At 42.5% G+C, this 20,331-nt stretch overlaps 1 protein-coding gene across 1 annotated transcript in view; it reads right to left on the bottom strand.

Annotated features, from left to right (window-relative positions):
• Positions 1-4,376: 4,376 nt before the first annotated feature.
• The window catches only part of Prkdc (protein kinase, DNA-activated, catalytic subunit), a 181,501-nt gene continuing 165,546 nt past the window's right edge, over positions 4,377-20,331 (bottom strand). The window contains exons 77-86 of the mRNA XM_051150565.1: positions 16,585-16,783; positions 14,902-14,969; positions 13,876-14,096; positions 13,531-13,623; positions 12,545-12,634; positions 12,055-12,126; positions 11,783-11,984; positions 7,549-7,737; positions 6,001-6,140; positions 4,377-4,900 (exon numbers count right to left, since the gene is read on the bottom strand). Of these exons, the coding sequence (XP_051006522.1) occupies positions 4,696-4,900; positions 6,001-6,140; positions 7,549-7,737; positions 11,783-11,984; positions 12,055-12,126; positions 12,545-12,634; positions 13,531-13,623; positions 13,876-14,096; positions 14,902-14,969; positions 16,585-16,783 (1,479 nt within the window). The 3' untranslated portion in view covers positions 4,377-4,695. The remainder of the gene's footprint in view (positions 4,901-6,000; positions 6,141-7,548; positions 7,738-11,782; positions 11,985-12,054; positions 12,127-12,544; positions 12,635-13,530; positions 13,624-13,875; positions 14,097-14,901; positions 14,970-16,584; positions 16,784-20,331) is intronic.

Here is a 20,331-nt window from a genome sequence, read left to right as displayed (position 1 = left end):
GTCTTGAGCATTCCAACCCCCTCTACCAGGAAGCAAGTATGGGAGTTCCTGGGGTTGGCAAGTTTTTGCTGACTGTGGGTTCCTCTATTTACTGAAATTGCTAAACCACTAGGGGGCAAGAGGACACTCTGGAATGGACATTTGAAATGAAGAAAGCCTTTGAAAAGCTTGAAAAGGCCTTACTTGAAGCACTGGCCATATCAGACATTTATAAACTTTTTCACCTGTATGTAGATGAAAATAAGTGCATGGCCAAGGGAGCCCTGACACAAACATTAGGCCCCTGGAAAAGACCAGTTGCTTGTCTATCCAAGTAGCTAGACCCAGATGGCAAAGGGATGGCCACCATGTTTCTGTATAGTAGCAGCCACTGCCCAATTGGTTAAGGAGGCAGACAAAATTACTATGGAACAAGAACTGATCATAACCACCCCTTACACCATAGACAGAATTTCTAAAAACCCACCAGACCTTTGGATATCCAATGCCCAGCTAGCCCATTATCAGTCCCTCCTTCTGAAGCAACCTCACACCCGTTATAATCCATCATCAGCCCTGAACTCCATCACCCTGCTACCAAACCCAGACATAATGGTTGAGCATGAATGCTCCATCATACTGCAGCATGTCCGAGCCTCTGGCCTGAGCTCCTGCAGTTCCTTGTCTGGATGCAGAGAGGACACTCTTCACAGATGGGAGGAGCTTTGTATGAGATGGCACCAGGTACACAGCGGCAGCAGTTGTGGCCTTAAATGGCACCACGTGGGCAGAGGCTTTGCCCCTGGAACTTCTGCTCCAAGAGCAGAACCCATAGCCTTGAACAAGGCTTTACAGATTGCAACAAGAGACCTTGCCAGTACATATGCAGACAGTAGGTATGTAGTTAGCACTGCCCGTGAACTTAGCGGCATTTACAAAGAAAGGGGACTCGTCACAGTCGAGGGAAAACTGTTAAAAATAAGCAAGGAATTTTGGCCCTCCTAGAGGCCCTCTGGCTCCCCTCAAAATTGCCATTGTCCATTACCCAGGACACCAGAAAGGAAACTCAATGGAGGCACAGGGAAATAGATGGGCAGATCAAGTGGCAAAAGAAGTAGCACTCAATGCCACTCAGGCCTTGATGACTATGGTGCCACCTGAACCTCGCCATCCCAATATAATGAGGAAGATAAAAGAAACCTAGCCAAATGCCAAAGGGGTGGACGGCTATATACAGCTGACAAGCCAATTCTTCTCCCCAAGGACTTTACAGAACAACTTATCCACCAGATCCATCAAAACACTCACTTAGGGTAGCTTTTTCAATTGGGAAAGATGGTTAAAAAGGTTGTTTCCCACTGTGTCACCTGCCACCAGGTTGCTAATGTTTCTAGCACTGGTCAAGAACCATCAGGGACACGAAAAAGGGACCAATGACCTGGAGCTACCTGGGACATTGATGACACTGAAGCAAAACCAGTAATATATGGCTATAAAAATGTGGTAGTCTTTGTAGATACCTTTTCAGAATGGGTGTAAGATTCCCCCACCAAAAAGGAGACTGCTAATGTTGTGGCAAAGAAAATACTAGAAGACATCATTCCCAGGTTTGGATTACCCACCCTGCTCGGGTCAGACAATGGACCAGCATTCATCTCCCAGATAACAGTCTCATGCACATTCTAGGGACCAGTTGGAAGCTACATTGTGCATATCATCCCCAAAGTTCAGGACAGGTAGGAAGGATAACTCAGACCTTTTGAAGGAGGTCTGGCCAAATTAACCCTCAATACTGGCGGGGACTGGGTGGCTCTTCTTCCTTATGCCTTGTATAAGGCTAGGAATAACTCTTATACCTTGGGCCTTACCCCTTTTGAGATTCTCTATGGAAGACTCCCTCCACTTCTACCAAAATTTCAGTTGAAATTCTTGCTGAGTTTGATAACCAAAAGTTTCTAGAGTCCTTAGAGGCCCTTCGCAGGACTCAGAAGAATCTCCGGCCCTTCATGAGAGACAGTTATGAGTCTGATCCATCCCCTAATCCACATAGCTTTGAGCCAGGTGACGAGGTGTGGATCAAGAGACATAATCATAGGACTTTAAAACCTCATTGTAAGGGGTCACCCACAGTGATCTTGACCACTCCGATGGCTGTAAAGGTAGATGGGTCCCGAACATGGATACATCACTCCCATGTCAAGCCTGCGGGACTCGAAATCTCCCACCAACTAAGACACTGCCTCAACCAATTTCCAGACGACTCAACAGAAGCCCAATGACAATGGAAATCCACTCCACATCCTACAGACCCAGGGAAGTTGCAACTTCAGTTTTCCTAGCTTTGCTCACTGGCTGCTTGATGTCCCAGGCTGGCCCGCCCCCCTAGCAACCTCTGAACCTCACATGTTCAGTCACCAACGTTGATATGGGTGACATCCTTAACCAGACCTCCTCATATTGCTCCCAAGGGGATCTGGTTTCCTGACCTATAGATAAACCTGCACACCCCGCCTTACAGGGCATGGGTAATCCTCATGGCAGATTCTGTGTCTGCCCTAGCTAGGCCAGTCTCAGTAAGTCACAAAGGGGCAAATGTGGAGAGGCTTCAGATTATTTCTGTGCTTCATGGAGTGTGTGTCCTCTGGACATATCTGGTGTACCCCGTGCATTAAAACAGACTTTATGAAGGCTCCTGGTGACCCACCATTTCTCAGCCCCTTGAGCAGACACATGTCTTTGCATTCACTGTTGTTTTCTAACAAAGGGAGGCTTCTATAAGTAAAGCTGAGAGTAGAAGTGGTCTACGGGTATGTGATGGTTTTGATATCAATTTGCCACAAGTTAGAATTAATCTTTGGTTTTGCTTGTATGTTTTGTTTTATTTTATATTTTGAGACAGAGTTTCTCTGTGTAGTTGTGGCTGTCCTGGACTCATTTTGTAGACCAGGCTGGCCTCAAACTCACAGAGATTCCTCCTGCCTCTGCCTCCCCGAGTGCTGGAAATATTAATCCTAACAGGGAGCCTTAATTAAAGAATTATCCTGATTGTCTTAATGTGGGAAGACTCACTCCCCAAACAGGTGGCACCTTCTGGTAGTAGCCCAGATAAAAGGATGTTGCAGGGGGGTTATTCAATTGTTTTCCCTTGGTGTTCACTATTGGTGCTAAGTGAATTTGTCCCATTGCTGCTGTGGCTTTTCCTTTGCTGATATTAATTAGGACCAGAATACCCAGGCTTACACCACTGAGACTCCAGATCCTTCTGAAGCTGGCCAGGGTGACTCAGACCTTTAATACCAACATTCAGGAGGCAGAGGCAGGAGGATCTCTGAGTTTGAGGCCAGCTTGGTCTACATAGTGAGTTCCAGGACAGCTAGAAGTACACATAGAAACCTGTCTCAAACAAACAGCCACAAAACAAACCACCCCAACAAAACAAAGAAAACAACCACAAACCATCACCACCACAATACTTCAAAAGTAACTTAATATGACCTTGAGGTAGAACTGTAAAGGTGTACTGCTGGCTTCATAACCTGAAAGCTAATTGCTTTTGGTGGTGGTCCTTATGGTCAGATGGAGAGAGAGAGAGAGAGAGAGAGAGAGAGAGAGAGAGAGAGAGAGAGAGAGAGAGAGAGAGAGAGAGAGAGAGAGAGAGAGAAAGAGAGACAGAATATATCAGAATTAAATGAGATCATAAATCAAATGCACCTATTAGATAGCTACAGAATATTTCACCTAAATACTTAAGGATACACATTCATTTTAGTAGCTTGTAAAATTTAGTTACAGAAACAAAGCTCAAGTATCAACAAATATAAGATATTGAAATAATCCTTTGTATTTTACCTGACCACAATGGAATAAAGCGATGTATTAACAGCAAAAACAAACAAACAAACAAACACACAGAAAACAGTTGTAGAGATTGAATAACACACTATAGAGTGATACATTAATAACTGAAGAAACAAACATATGACAAGACCTGTGAGATGCAATGAAGGCAGTTCTAGAAAGGTTTATAATTCTAAGTGTGCTTGTGTACATATTTGTGTGTGTGTATATATATATATATACACATATATGCTTACACACACACACACACACACACACACACACACACACACACACACACACACACACACAACTGTATCAGAGATGGGGTGGAGTGATGTCCCAACAGGGTAAGGTGCTTCTGTCGAGACTGATGCTCTGAGTTTGATCTCTGGGACCTACATATTTGAAAGAGAGAATAGACTCACAAAAGTTTTCCCCCTGATTTCTAAACAAGCACCATGGTGCACAAACACCCACCACCCAAGATTAGAGCAGAAATGAAAGAAAAAAAACAAAAACAAAAACAAAGAAATCAATGAAGTGAAGAGTTGGTTATTTGAAAAGAGGAAGAAATATTTATACTTTTTATTTTTAAATTTGTGCATGCATGTATGTACGGGTGAATGTACAACGTGGCACATGTGTGGAGGTCAAAGGACAACTTGCAGGACTTGCTTCTCTGTTCCCACAATATGGGCCCTAGGGACTGAACTTAGTCCACTAGTGTTGGCAGCAAGTGCCTTTACCCACTGCCTTTCACCAGCACTACAAAGTAGACTTCTTTTCTTTAGTGCTTTAGTAAAAGCCTGTTGTCAGTGAAGGTCTAGGAGACTTCCTCAGAGACAGAGTGCTTTGTAGCTGGTGACACCATAGACTTTACATCCAAGGCTCCCACCCTTCCCAAGTCCTGCCAAGGATGTTGGGGTCTGTTGCCTGGTCCACCAAGCACTTCACTTGAGTCTCTTCTGAAAGGCCACTCTCTGGTACTAGGGCACGAATGTTGTGGTCTTTGTTTCCTCGAGCAACGGCTGTGTAACTCCCAAAGGCAGGTTCCATTTCATGGCCTAGACATAGCTCATCACTGGAGAAAATATGGAACAAGCATGAAAATACAGACACGAATGATTTTTTAATTGAAATGTAAAGCAAATAGAAACATATAGGTTATTATTCCTAGGAAGTAAGAAAGTGACACTTTAGTTCTAAGCAGTAGGAAGATGTGCTTTGTAACTGACTTGATTTAAAGCAAAACTAAAGCAGGTTACTGTCTGAGAAGCCCACATTGTGTTCTTCAGGACCAAATGGGTCAAACGCCATAATAACCACAAAGCCAAATATAATTTCCAAGCCCCCTTGGTTCTGCTATTGGTGCTGGCTGTACAGAGGCACAACACACAAACAGATGTGACCCACAGTCCTTACAGATGTGGGTTTGAGGTGCTCAGCCTAAGACTCCCTTTCCCCATCTGCACAGTGAAGACTGTCACGCTGCTCACATGGGTCTGAAGTGTTGGCAGCAATGCCTTTACCTACTGTGCCTTTCACTAGTGAACATGCACTGATTCTGGGTTCACAATCAACAGTCTTTGCCAGAGCCATGCAGGAGGATTTGTAGTGGGGTAGCGACCTTACTGTTACATTCCCCATATATCTGGCACAGTGTGATTGGATGTGGGGAGAGCCTCACTGCTTATAGTCTGGTGTGATTATTTCCTGGGTGACAGCCTAGCCCACTCATTTGGGCAACTTTCTTGCAGATAAATATGAATATGAACTTTCATAAATAATATTATTTAGGTGAATTAATGATTTTACAGAATTACTGATTCGTTAATGGTTGAGCTGAGGAGCTTTTGAGATTAGGGAACAAGAACAGCAGCCCAAATTAGGACCAGCTGATGTGACTTGCTGATGTGGATACATAAACGTGTTTGCTTTGATCCCAAGTGTGGGATAGGTATTGACGGGCTGATGTGATGTGGGCTGCTGCTGCTTAACTCTTGTATGTGTGTGTGTTATTCTTCCCCCCTTTTCTTTTTTCCTTCTTACCGGCGGGCCCCCAAAGAGTTCAAAGAGCAGAGCCTCTTGCCAGTTACAAGCAGTGCGGGCCCTCAGTCTCTGACTCTACGCCCTGCCTCAGTTCACTCTGTGGTGTCGAAGCTGGTCTTTAACAAGTCTTACCAGGTTATAACTGCTGGGTTGGCCCCTGCTAACTTCCTCTTAGCGTAGCGTATTTTATGCTGAGGATACCAATTCTTTTCAGTTACATTTACTTCTTGAATCCATGATCCTCCTTTTTTCAGCATTTTCTGCTCAAAACCCTAAAAGGAAAGAACAGTTTTTTTTTTCCTACTTATTATCATAGCATTAAAAAACATTTAACCAAATAATGATACTAAGACAAAGATCTATAAGTGGGACAGTTCTATAGCTTTCGGGACAGATCCTGATGAGGCAGATATCACCATCACCATGTGATGCAGAGATGAGAAGGAATCTCCATATAAAAGGGTCAGTTCCACTAGGCTTAATGCTTTGGGGGTCACTTCCTGGATAACCTTTGATCCAAACAGCACTATCTGCTGTAGTGGACATAAACGTTTTTGTTTTGATCCCAAGTGTGGGATATGTATTGGATGCAAACATGTTTTTGTTCTGATCCCATGTATGGGATGGGGAACAGACTTGTGAGCAAGCAGGTGATATTTATCCACTCAGAAGTCTAACCACTTCATGGGAGGGCCTGGATTTTGCCAGCTGAAAAACATCCTAGTACAGACTCTGAGAGGATATATGTATGAGCCCAAAACAGGAGGTTGGGCTTTTTGGGTCTTGGTATTGTTTGTATGGAGAGGACTGCTCCAGCGAAGGCTTCGAGGTTCCAGCCTTTGGCTGCTGTTTCAGGTTCCAGCAGCAACTTTGGTGGAATTGCTGGTCTGAAATCCTGTCGACTACGGCAGGGGAATGGCTCCCAGGAACTGAATTCCACAAGGTCTACTTCTCCTGTTCCTCTAAATCTCCTGTCTCTCCTGTCTAGGGTAAGTGGGTTGGAAGGGAGGTATTAGCATTTAAAGAACCCCAAATAAAGTAGGTTTGGAAAAACTGGAGCCTACAATCTGTTCTCAGGATTAAGGAAGAATTCACATGGAATGATTTCTAAATCAAAAGTTGTTGGACTGGAGAGTTGGTTCAAGGCTTAAGAACACTTGTTATTACGGAAACCACGTGGCTGTTTACAACTGTCATTCCAGCTCCAGATGCTTCCTCTTCTGGCCTCCGTGGACCCTTCATGCATATGGTGATGAAAACTAAACATTCTTATAAAAAGCTGTACCTTGGGAGGAGGATAGTTGTAATTCTAGAAATCAAGAGGTTGAAGCAAGATTCCCTTGAGTGCCATGACATCGTAGGCTACGTGGTGAGTTCTAGGTTAGCCCAGACTACAGAGAAAGACCCGTTTATAACAACAACAACAACAACAACAGGTTGTGAACTCAGACTTACTGTTACCAACGGGTCCATATTGCCGCCTTCAGTTAGGATCAATCTAAACACAGTAAGTTTTCTCCAAATAAATGTATTGCTTTTTGTCTGATTTTAAGGTTTGTTTTGAGAAATGTAGTACAAAATAATGTAAATATTTCAGTAAAAACAACTTGATGCATTTTCACCATACAAAGAAGAGACATGAATGTGTCTATTAAAAACAAAAACAAAAACAAAATGTACCTTCCAATCAAAGGAGGGGTCCTTCACAAAAACCTCCATGGTGTCAGTGAGGAGATCTGCACATGAGCGAAAAGCCCGCAGTGCATGCACCATGACTGTGCACACAAGACCAGTTTCTTTCATTGGCAACATGAGACTGACAAATTGGCGGGTTAGACGAAAAGGCATCAACTCAGGGACTGGAAGAAACTAAACAAGAAAAAAAGAAGTATAGTTAAGTAAATACATGGTGCTAGATAGTTTTATGTCAACTTGACACACGCTAGACTTATCTCAAAGGAGGAAACCTCAATTCAGAAAATGCCACTGTAAGACCCAGCTGGAGGGCATCTTGTTAGTGAGTGATGGGGGAGGCCCTGTGCATTGTGGGTGATGCCATCCCTGGGCTGGTGGTCCTGGGTTCTATAAGAAAGTAGGTTAAAGGAAAAAAAAAAAAAAGAAGCAAGCAAGCAGGCTGAGCAAGCCATGGGGAGCAAGCCAGTGAGCAGCATCCTCTATGGCTTCTGAATCAGCTCCTGCCTCCAGGTTCCTGCCCTGACTTCCTCCAATGACAGACTACTATGTGTAAGCCAAACAAACCCTTTCCTTCCCAACTTGTTTTTGGCCATGGTGTTTCATCACAGTAGTAGTAAACCTAACTAGGACAGAAGTTGGTACCAGCACACTGGCTGGGGTATTGCTGTGATAGATCTGACCATGTGGATTGTGGAAGGAGTCGGGAAGTCTGGTCTGAAAAAGCCAGTGAGTGTTAAGAGCTCAGTGGGCTGGTCTGCAGAAGCCTAAACGATAAGAATGCTGAGAGCAGTAAAACGATGGAGGCCTGGCTTGTAAAGTCCCTACCGGCCCATCTGGGTTAAGAATCTGGGGTTCTGGTCAGCAGGAGCTAAAGAATCAGCTGTGATTGACAAGAGTCCCAAATCACTAAAGTGAAACCTTGGCTTTACTGGGACAACTGATGCTGGTGTTGTAACCTCCTTAAAACACTAGCTCTTCTGTTAATGCCTGCTTTCATAGTTAGCATAACAAAAGCCATTTTGTTTTTTAAATCTCCATTTTGATCATAATGTGAAATTAAGTTCCCGTTCTCAGGCTCCGCCTGCCTGGGAGCCTGAATAGATTTTTACTTACAGTTCAATCTTGTTGAACGTTCTGCTTGGATTAATGATTTACGTTCTACTTAAACAAAGCCACAATACCCTGCTATGGTCCTTTCTCCGGGAACGGTGGGGAACTGGAAAGTCCCCAAGCCTATATTGTAGCCAATCATCTTCAAATGCTTTATCTTGCTACTTGGATACAATATACTTGGAACAAAATTGACTCTTCTTGTGCTTAGCTAGCCAAAACGATGTAATGCTGCCTTCCCCTTGCTTCCTACCTGGTTACCTGCTTGCTACCTAGTTACGGTTTGTCCTATAAAAGGCCTGCCTTAGAAACAGACCGACATTACAGTTAGGCTCCTTTCTGTGGCCCTGACTGCGAGCAGCCTTGCCTTGGGTGTGCATTCACTCAATAAACCATCCACACCTGACGGAGACCAGAGTCTGGGTGGCTTGTGCAGCCATTCTTGGGCTACAGCACTGTTCAGCCGGAGCCGAAGAGTCAGGTGTGATGAAGAAAAGGCCAGCATCACTGAGGCGAAGCCTTCTGGGAAACGTTTCCTGAGAGTCAGCACACAGAATATGTGCTCCGGGGGCAGCCAAAGTATTGGCAGCCGAACTTTGTAGTGTACGAGTTACCCAGGTGGTACTGGTTTTGAAGGTGTGAAATGGTCATATGAGGTGGTCATGGAGAGTAGCTGAGTCTTGGCATGTGGAGATGGGTTGAAGTCCCTGAAGAAAGCCCAGGAGACCCTGGCATTTTGGGGGTGCCAGTACTATGGGATGACCACCAAGAACAGCAGCAGCAGCAGCTGGGTGGCCTCAGCTGGAGCTTAGAAGACAAGCTCCGTGTGCTGTAGAGAGCACCGCTGCAGAAGGGATCCACGTCCATTGGAGGAGCCCAGAAGACGGCGAGTGGATCCCAGGCATTGGACAGTATGTTAGTTACACTGCTGGGAGTTTGGTTTTGTTTTGATCTGATCATTACTATGCACCGCGTCTTCTTTCTTGAAGTAAGAAAGTATTTAACTTAATTTTGGATTTTATAGGAGCCCACAACTGAGGTATTTTGAACTTTTAAAAGGATTTTGGATGTTTAAAGAGACTGAATATTTTAAATGGACTGAATTTTAATGTGTTTGAGTTTTTAAAGACTGTGGGTTTTATAAAGCTATTTATGTTTTTAATGTGAGATCTTGGGGACAAATTAGAAGGGAAAGATGGGGGCTTAATGTACCAAGTGATGTCAACTTGACAAAAGCTATTGTCATCTGAGTAAAGGGAAGGCCAATTAAGAAAATGCCTCTATAAGATAGGACTGTGAGCAAGCCTAAAGGGCATTTTATTAATTAGAGATTGGTGGGGGGAGGGCCCAGCCCATTGTGGGCAGTGCCATTCCTATGCTGTTGGTACTGGATTCTATAAGAAAGCAGGCTCAGCAAGCCACACAAAGCAAGCCACTAAATAGCACCCTCCATAGCTTTTGTATCAGCTCCTGCCTCAGTTTCCTGCCTGGCTTCAGTGATGGGATTATGGCGTGGAAGTATAAGCCAAATAAACCCTTTACCCCCCTTATGGTGTGTCATCATAGCAATAGAAACCTTAACTAAGACATGCAAGAATTAAACTCTCAAAATAACACGCACAAATGCAAATAAAGTATCCCTTTAAAGGTATTATTTCCTTTCAGTGAGGCTACAAACTGCATCATGTATGTATGTATGTATGTATGTATGTATGTATGTATGTATGTATGTATGCATGCATGCATTCATTTATGTATGCTTTGTACCAGCAGGGGCTGGTTCTCTCCTTCTACCCTGATATAAGTTCTGGGCACTGACTCAGGTCATCAGGCTTGCTGGCATGCACTATTACTCACTGAGCCATCTCACTGGTCCTGTTTTTAAGCCAGGGTCTCACACTGAAGTCCATGCTTGCCTTGCATTTGCAATGATTTTCCTGCCTCAGCCTCCCTTGTGCAGGGGTTACAAGCATAAGCCACCATGCCTGGAAAACTCTGGCTTTCTTAAAATCTTAAATTCTTTTTTCCCTTCGAGACAGAGTTTCTCTGTGTAACATCCCTGGCTGTCCTGGACTCGCTTTGTAGACCAGGCTGGCCTCGAACTTACAAAGGTCTGTCTGCCTCTGCCTCCCAAGTGCTGGGATTAAAGGCGTGCACCACCACGCCTGACTTAAATTCTTAAGATATGAATTCCTGTACCCAAGAGCAGTGAATTCAGCTTGCATTATCCTCTCAAAGCATAGACTTGTCTGGAGGAACCCAGAGCCCTGGGAAACTCAGAAACACAACAGAAAACATGTATAGGTTAACAGCAGAGAAGCAAATTTCATTTTGTATAAGACACTCCAGGTTTTCATAACATTGTAATATGTTCCTTCTCTCCTTGGCTCTGATTATGTCTCTGCTTCCCATCTTAAATGTCATGTACAAGCCTAAAATGAGGGCAAGATTATTTGTTTCTTCAAAAAGTGCCAGGTTTCAGGACTACGCCAAAATCAACTTAATCCATCATTTTTCCTTTAATTTCTGGAGGTTTTGCAAAGTCACATGATGTGATGTGATGGCCTTTCTTGGTTGTCAATTTGACTACCTCTAGAATCATCTAAAAGCCCAGCTTGTGAGTGCACCTGTGAGGGATTTTCTTGATTGGATCATTTGAGGTGGGAAGATTCTCATATGAAATCTGGGCCATCCCTGGTGACAGCCCATATAAAGGGCATGAAAGAAGAGAACTTTTGTTTTCTGCTCATTTGCCCTAGGTCTCAACAGGAAGTACGTCTATCCTGCTGCTGAGGCAGTCCTCTGCTGGTGTTAGGATCATATCTGGGATTCCAACACAGACTGAAGACATGCAGCTCTCTAGGAATTTTCGAGGACTCTAGCACCTGACCAGGACTGCAGAGACATCCAGTCTCCTGGACTGAACAACTACTGGATTCTGGCTCTTTCTATCAGAAGACAGCCATTGTTAGACTAGCTGAACCAGAGCCTAAAGCCACTCTAATAAATCCCATGTATAGACTCATTCTATAGCTCCGTTCCTTTAGGGAACCCTCACTAATAACATATTCCAATTCTAAGTCAGGAGTGAGACGTAAGGACAACACACCTGAGTAGCTGACCCAAACGCATGTCCGAAATCAATTCCAATCACGCTGCCTGTCTCCATGGCCACCATGAAATTGCTCAGGTGTCTGTCTCCAATACCGAGGAGCCAATGGCTGATACACAGCAGTGCGTGAGAGCTGGCAAAGTGGGAACGTAGTGCCAGGAAGGCCTCAGGGCTGGTGCTCATCTTTACAAAGGCCCGCCTAGGAGAGAGAGAAGCCACATATAGTCTCTGCTACGCCACTAGGTTTGTGAAGTCACAAACACACTTACTTTAAGAGATCAGCAGGCACATTATTTTCCCTTCTTCTAAAAGCCACAACTGTTTCTGTATGGTTAGCTCTTCTGCGATTTAAGAAAAGCATTTAATTAGAACAAACTTCAGGTAACTTTAAAATAATATCAGCTATGCATGGTGGCACACACCTTTAGGCCCAAACACTTGGGAGGAAAAGGTAGGTGGATCTCTGTGAGTTCTAGGACAGTCAGTGATACATAGTAAGACCTTGTCTCAAAAAACCAAACTCCGTCCCCAAAGAAAAAATAACATTTTTATGAAAGAACTAAATTTTGATGATATCTGCAGCAAAATTTATTCTGTCCTTTCCTTCTTCCCCTAACAGCGCTGGCGACAGATGCCAGGGTCTCACACAAGCTAAGCCAGCGCTCTAACCACATCCCTAACTCACTTGATGCAAAATGTTCAAGGATCTTAAGTATGCGCTTTTAGAAGAATGAAAAAAGGTAGTAAAATCAAACTTACTTATACATTAGCATATAGGCTCCAGCACCACTTTCCCCTGACACTTTTCTCAGCCAGTCCTTATATTCATGAATTGGTGCTTTCGGGTTACTAGCAAGTAGGAAAAAGGGAATTAGAGTTAAGGAGGTATCTTCCATGGCAAAGAACATTGAAAAGTTATTGAAAAACAGTGAAGAATAAATATAACTTTTAATATGTCATTATTCTTTCTTAACGACTCCAAGATAAATTCAAGCAACTACCTTTGCAAAAACTCAGGCACAATAAGGTCAGGTACAAAATATTTTCCTCTTCATACAGAGAAAATAAGATGCTAAACTAAACACAGAGACCTGAAGCCCAAGCATGTCACCGTGAAGGGCACCCTGAAAGCAGTGGTCTCAGCGCTGGTAGGCCTCATCTGACCTAAGTCAAACCTGCTGCAACTCATTCACAGAGCATTTGTTTTTCTTTCTTTTTAGACTAGTTACAGATATTCTTTATCCTTTCCTGAATGCAGATACATATAAAACCCATTTTAGGTAAGATGAAGTATTTTCTGATGTCAGCAATGCTCATCCTGAATTTGAAAAGCCTTAAGTGGCATTTAACACAAGGGTCAGCACCTGTGCAGGTGGGTGCACTGTGGTGTGTGCACACTTGGTCACATTTCACCTGTGCAAGGGTGCACTGTGGTGTGTGCACACTTGGGTCACATTTCAGTTTGTGCTGAATGTTTTCCTAATCAGCTTTCAGAAGTCAACACAAACAGTTCCAAGTGGAGGGACAGGTTGGTGGTATGCATCTGTGATCCCAATCCTGGCATTCAGGAGCACGAATCCAATGCCAACCTGGACTACACAGTAAATTCCTTCTCAAAAACAAAACACAACACAACTTCCCCAGCTCTTCCCTCCCAAACCCCAAACTTGCATGTTTCTATCTAACCCCAGTGCAGGCTGGCCTCTGCATTTTCAGGTCACCCAAGGTGACACGGAAGACACTACCTGTTATAAGCCACTTTTTCCTCTTGTGACATATTACTCAAAAGAAGGTCCCTCAAGGTCATAGTATTTTCAATCCATTCAATTAGTCCTAATCTGAAAAATAAAATACAATATTTACAAATAGGTACAAACACACCCCAATTGCTCCTTTTCATTAGAAAAGATGTTCTGAGGAATCAGGGCAAAGCAACATTTCCTCCCATCCAGTCTATGTTTCCTCACCGCCTTCCCTATGTAATTCTAGTTGACTTCTGTTCATGGGATGCTTCAAGTACCCACAAAACCCACTCCCAGGGTAGGACATACACTCCCTCCCCCATATAAATAGGTTCACTCCAGCCATACCTGGAGGTCATGGGCACAACACGGTAAGTCCTCAACTGCATGTTTCTCTGACTGCAGGCAGCATCCTGAGAGAGAATGGCATTCATGACCTCAAAGAGCTGCTCAATGCGCTGGTCCTGACGGAGGTCCTCACCACCTTTTACCAGGAAGGGGTACTCCTTTTCATCATGGCCTCGAATAACAATGCGCTTTGGTTTCCTCAAGGAGAGCATTACTTTTACCTTTAAACATTAAGAGATTTGTTACTGTGATTCTAAAAAGAGTCTTGTTATGTTGCCCAGCTCATGCTCCTAAGCCTGGGCTCAAGCGTCCTTCTACCTTCTGAGTAGCAGGGCGGTAGGGTGCACTACTGCAGCAGAAATAGGAAAAGGGCGGTTTCAGAATAGCTCACCACAGCATGATCAGGGTGGGTGCACTCGTCATGGAAAGACCTCAGAAAAGGTGGTACACAGGGCGGGCTCTGGGCTGCGGGCTTCAGGCTTGAGTCCTGTGCCCACGCATACTCAACATTCCTAGTTACTGATACTGCCTATAACTGTAGCTATCCTTCTCAACATGTGACTTTAACATAAAGACCTTCATAAAAGGTTAATTCTACATATAATCTGCAATGAACATATATAGCTTACACCCAATTTACTATTTTTTTATATTTGACATTATAATTTAATTACAACATTTTTTCTTTCCCTTTCTCCTTTGAAACCCTCCCATATAATCCACCCTACTCACCTTCAAATTCATGGCCTCTGATTTCATCAATTGTTATTGCATGCATATATACATTTATATATATACATACATATATTTATGTTCCTAATAAAAACATATTAACTCCAAATAATGTTCCTTGTATGTATGTTTTTGGGGTTGATCATTTGGCGCTTACCCTGCAATGTTCTCAAATACAACTGACACTGAAACATTATCTTTAGGAATTTGATCACTATAACTTGGAAACAACATGCTAGTGTGACGCTGAGCAGTATATCAAATATCACAGAGACAAGGATGAAAAACACCTACCCGCTCATCAAATCCAGAGACCCGCACATGATACTCAGGCAACGGTTTGCTCTTGCCGTCATACTGGCCTAAAACATAGAACCTCGCTTAGAAACCATCTGTAATAAAACCTCCATGTTTAAAACAAATGTTGATCTAATAAAATTTTCATGTAAAATTTTTAAAAATTAATTCAAGGTTTTCATTTATGGAAATCAGCCATAGGCAGGTGTGGTGGTGCATGCCTTTAACCCCAGCACCCAGGACACAGAGGCAGGGTCTCTGTGTGTGCCAGGTCAGCCTGGTCTACAGAGTGAGACCCTGTGCAAAAAAAGAAAAACAAGAAAAAGAAAACAGCCTTATTTTCCTGAAACTGGTGAGTGTAACTTCATCTCCAAAAAGTTTTCTTTTATTTGCTGAGAGGGGAAAATCAGTCACCAGATTCATTCCTTTCTTGGGAAAACTGTAGGCTGGGGAACGCAGACCAGGAAGGAATCTCTTCTGACACTTTGATGCATGCGTCCACCCTCAGCGTCACAGTCTGCTCTCCTATGGCTGTTCTCTTTGGATGGGACCAGCTGCAGGAAGTGACCTCTCTAAACTTGTATTTTATTTGTAAGGAAAAGTTACTCAGAAGCAAAGTAGGAGTCAATGATTTGGAGTTACTGTAAGTACTAAACGGAAATCCGAATACTTGCTGTAATAAAAAAACACAGTACACTGTGTTAATTCATAGTAATTCTAGGTAATAATAAGTATGGTTGGAGTGAGGCACGGAGAGAGGCCTCAGCACTCGGAACATTTGCTGTTCTTCTGGAGAACCTGAGTTTGCCTCCCAGAGCCCACGACAGGTGGCTCACGACCATCGATGATTCCAGCTCCACGGGGTAAACACCTTCTTCTTGTCTGTGGACACTTGTACTCGCATACATCTACCCCCACAGACACACAACCAAAAATAAATAAATATTAAAAACACACAAACAACCCCTCATAACAAAACCTAACCAGGTTGGCTGGGGAGAGGACACATGGGTCAAAGTGCTTCCAGAACAAGCATAACTTTAACTGCCAGCGCTTGTGCGAAAGCCAGGTGTGACAGCTCAGCTCCCCTGTGGGCCTCGCCAGTGCTCCCAGCAGCGGGAAGGAGAGACAGCAGAATGCACAGGTGCACACAGGGCCACAGGCTGGGGTTTGAAGCAGGAAAAACAGAGTCCTGTCTCTCAAGCCAGGTGGAAAGCAAAGATGAGTACCTGGGGTTGTTCTCTGACCTCCACATGAATATTTTACATAATATATGCACTCTTGTACACACACACACACACACACACACACACACACACTCCACATGAGTATTTTACATAATATATGCACTCCTGGAGACACACACACACTCCACATGAATATTTTACATAATATATGCACTCTTGTACACACACACATGAATATTTTACATAATATATGCACTCCTGTACACACACATGTTTTACATAATATATGCACTCCTGGACACACACACCCACACATGCACATACACACATACTCCACATGAATATTTTACATAATATATGTACTCCTGTACACACACACACACACACACACACACAGTCAAGACCACACTGTCATTACTTAGAAAGCACAATTCCTAGCTGCCACAGCATTCTCCTTTAGAAGTGTTCTTTTCACTACTGCATGCCGCCTCACCAGGAATCTCCAGTTCCGGGAACTGCACTTTGAACACACTCATCCAGGGAGAGTACTCTTTCAGGTTCCCGGGTGGCTTTGAGTCTTTTCTCATCCTTTCAAATAGTGACTCAGTGATATTGTGAAAGTCCCTGAGCTTCATTGTAGGCAACTTAGAGCCACCAATCCCAAAGCTTTTGTCAAATTCTTTCCCAAAGGCCTGAAAAATAAACATATACTATAAAGATCAATGTTTCCTTTGCACATTAGAAAAGCTCTAAGCTAATGAATATTTCAACACTCCAAAACATCTCGAATGCCCTTTTTGTCTGTGTCTTGTCTTCCTTTAGGCAGGTCATTATTAGAATGACTTAATCAGAGATTCAAAAACCACCGGAAAGAGCTGAGCACATGGCGCAGGTCTGTAGTCCCGGCACTCTCTGGAGGCAGAGGCACATTATTCTCTGTGAGTTCAAGGATAGCTTGGTCTACATACTGAGTCCTTGTCCCCACAAATAAGCAGAACTATGAAAACAAAAACCAAACCATGGCAACGTCACCTGACGTCTTTGCACACTCTGCCTAGCTCCAGGCCTACTTCACTGGATGTAGAAAGAATGACATGAATACTTAGCAACAAAGTTTACAACAAAATAAAAGCAAATAGTTCATAATTCTTTAAGTGAGGTAAAGAGTGAAAAATGATACTGGTGTCAGTGAAGGTCTGTTGAGACATTGCTTTAACTCATAAACCGGTACAAATATTATATAATTGATAATTCTAAAAGCAATTATTAGAAGTACTGTACCTTAGAGTATATTACCTCTTTTAAAAAAATATTTATTTGAATGAAAATCTTGATATCAAATAAAAATAAAGCAAAACTACAGACGGTCAAGATTTAGCAGACCATCGTTTTTGTTCTGAGAGTCTCATGCAGTTCAGGCTAACCTCAAATTTGTGCAGACCTGATTATTTATACGGTAAACACAATAAAGACAATATACACTAAGCCAATAACTAACATCAATCTAAATGGAGAGAGACTCAAAGAGTTTCCACTAATATGAGGAACAAGACAAGGTTGTCCATTTGTTCCATACCTATTTAATATAGTACCTGACGTCTTAGCTCAGTGGTTCTCGACCTTCCTAATGCTGTGAACCTTTAATACAGTTCCTCATGCTGTGGTGACCCACAATCGTAAGACTATTTCATTGCTACTTCATAACCATAATTTGGCTACAGTTAACGAATCATAACGTAAATATCTGTGTGTATTGATGGTCTTAGATGACCTCTGGGAGGTCATTCAGCCCATAAAGGGGAGCAATAACAGCAGTGAAGGAGATGAACTGAAAACAAAGAAAAAGTCAGAAGTCTAAATTTCTTTATTTGTAGATGCTATGATTTTATGCATAAGAGATCATAAAAATTCCCTTGCAAAACTTGTACAGTTGGTAAACACTTTCAGCAAAGTATCAGGACAGAGAATTAACACAAAAATGAGTAGCTTTCCTATATACAAATGAAAAATGGACTGAGAAAGGAATCAGGAAAACAGTACTTTTCACAGTAGACTCAAGAATTATTATTTTGGTGGGGGAGAGATAACTTCTACCAAGCAAGTGAAAGACTTGTATAGTATAAACTTTAAGACATTGAAAAAATTGAAGACAATATCAGAAGATGGAAAGATCGCCAATTCTCATGGATCAGTAGGAATAATAGAGTGAAAGTGGTCATCCTACCAAAACAATGTATAGATTCAACCAATCCCAACAAAATTCCAATACAATTCTTCACAGAAATTGAAAAAACAAATTTCAATTTCACATGGAAATGCAAAAACCCCATGATATCTAAAACACTCCTGAATAACAGAAGAAGTGCTGGAGGTGTCACCATCTCAGCTGTGTTACAGACACACTGATCAACAGAACTGAACCGAACACCCAGACCTAAGTCTATATAACTATGGACATCTAATTTTTGACAAAGAAGCCAAAAGTACACACAGGAGAAAAGGAAACGTCCTCAACAAAAGGTACTGGTCAAACTAGACAGATGCATGTAGAAGCATGAAAATAGATTCATATCTATCACCCTGCAGAAAACTCAACTCAAAGTGGATCAAAGACCTCGACACAAGACCAGATACTCTGAATCTGACAGAAGGAAAGCAGGGACTAGGTTTGAACTCACTGGCCCAGGAGAAGATTTTCTGAACAAGACACTAACAGCCCAGGCACTAAGACCAACAATTAATAAATAGGACCCCACGAAGCTTAAAACCTTCTGTCCAGCAAAGGACACCATGGCAAGAGTAAATCACTACCTACAGAACAATAACAGATCTTTATGAATTGTTTATATTTGATAAAGAAATAACTGATTTTAAAAATAGGTTACAGAACTAAGCAGAGAATTCTCAAAAGATGAAACACAAGTGGCTGAGAAACATTCTTAGCCGTAAGAGAAATGCAAATTAAAATTACTTTGATATTTCATCTTATGAAGATGTGGTGAAAAGGGAACACTACCAGAGGAGAAAGGTAATCATTAATATCATCCAGCTATAAACCCTGTGATCCACAACAGTGATCTGCAAGATATACTGCACAGTATAAGCACAAATGTTATGGGAGTAACTACCTACTTCTTCACTGACTTTAAGAACCAATCCATGAGACTAGATAGTTCACAGGTTAGGGAAAAACTCACTACTATTCTGCTAAAGGAATATAGTAATAAAATACTCCTAATATATAAATAACTGTCCCTCACACAGCCCACATCAGAGAAGCTTCTTTGTGCAGAGCATGGGAACTAAAGACCTTCAGTTGGATAGTGTGCAAAAGGACGAGCAAGCAGAAAGGTTGTAAGAGCCAGAGGTGACAGATGACTCTAAGGAAACAGTGTCTTCCTGACACAACAGAGCTGACACACACATGAACTCACAGAGACTATGTACTACCATCCACAAAGCTTGCAAAGGTTACAGCCAGACAGTGCCTCACCCCTAGCCAAGAAACCATTTGCAACTGACGTCTGCTTGTAAAGGAAGAATTAGTGCTCTCCAATAGTTTTACTGGGTAGACCAACCACACTTTGGAGTAGGCCCCGCACCCAGAGGTCTATTGCCAACACGAAACAAACTCAGAGGCATTTCTGTAGGCTTTGCTTTATTTTGGTATTTTTGTTTATTGGTTTTGTTGTTGTTTTTTGCTTATGTGACTTTTGTTTTTGTGTTTTGTGTTTTGTTTTTTAAGAGAGAGAAGAGAAGAGAAAGTCATAGAGTTCAGTGTGTAGAAAGGTGGGAACGGTCTTGTAGGAATTGAGGGAGGAGAAAGTATGATCAAAAGATGTTGTAAGTAAACATTTTTCAAAACAGAGATGTATGTTCCTCACTTTGTGACTCTTTCCAACACTAGGATAACTAATAAATATCTCCCCCTGCCACACTTGTCTGAAATACAGCTTTTTATAGGCAGTGTTAAGCCATATAATCCCTCTGACTCTGGGCACTCGGTCTACACTGTTTACGAGCATACAAATTGGAACCTTAAACCACATGCTTCAGAACAGATATCCCTTTCTATAAGATAAAAATACTTTTTTGATCCAATATCTAAGTCATCCCCAAAATTAAAAATACTGAACTACAAGGCTGGAGAGATGGCTCAGAGATTAAGAGCACTGACTGCTCTTCCAGAGGTCCTGAGTTCAATTCCCAGCAACCACATGGTAGCTCACAATCATCTATA

The sequence above is a fragment of the Acomys russatus genome, chromosome 8 (genome assembly GCF_903995435.1).
Source record: "Acomys russatus chromosome 8, mAcoRus1.1, whole genome shotgun sequence".
NCBI classification, from domain to species: domain Eukaryota; kingdom Metazoa; phylum Chordata; class Mammalia; order Rodentia; family Muridae; genus Acomys; species Acomys russatus.
The sequence above is the reverse complement of the archived record's forward strand: the minus strand, read 5'-3'. Positions and strand labels throughout refer to the sequence as shown.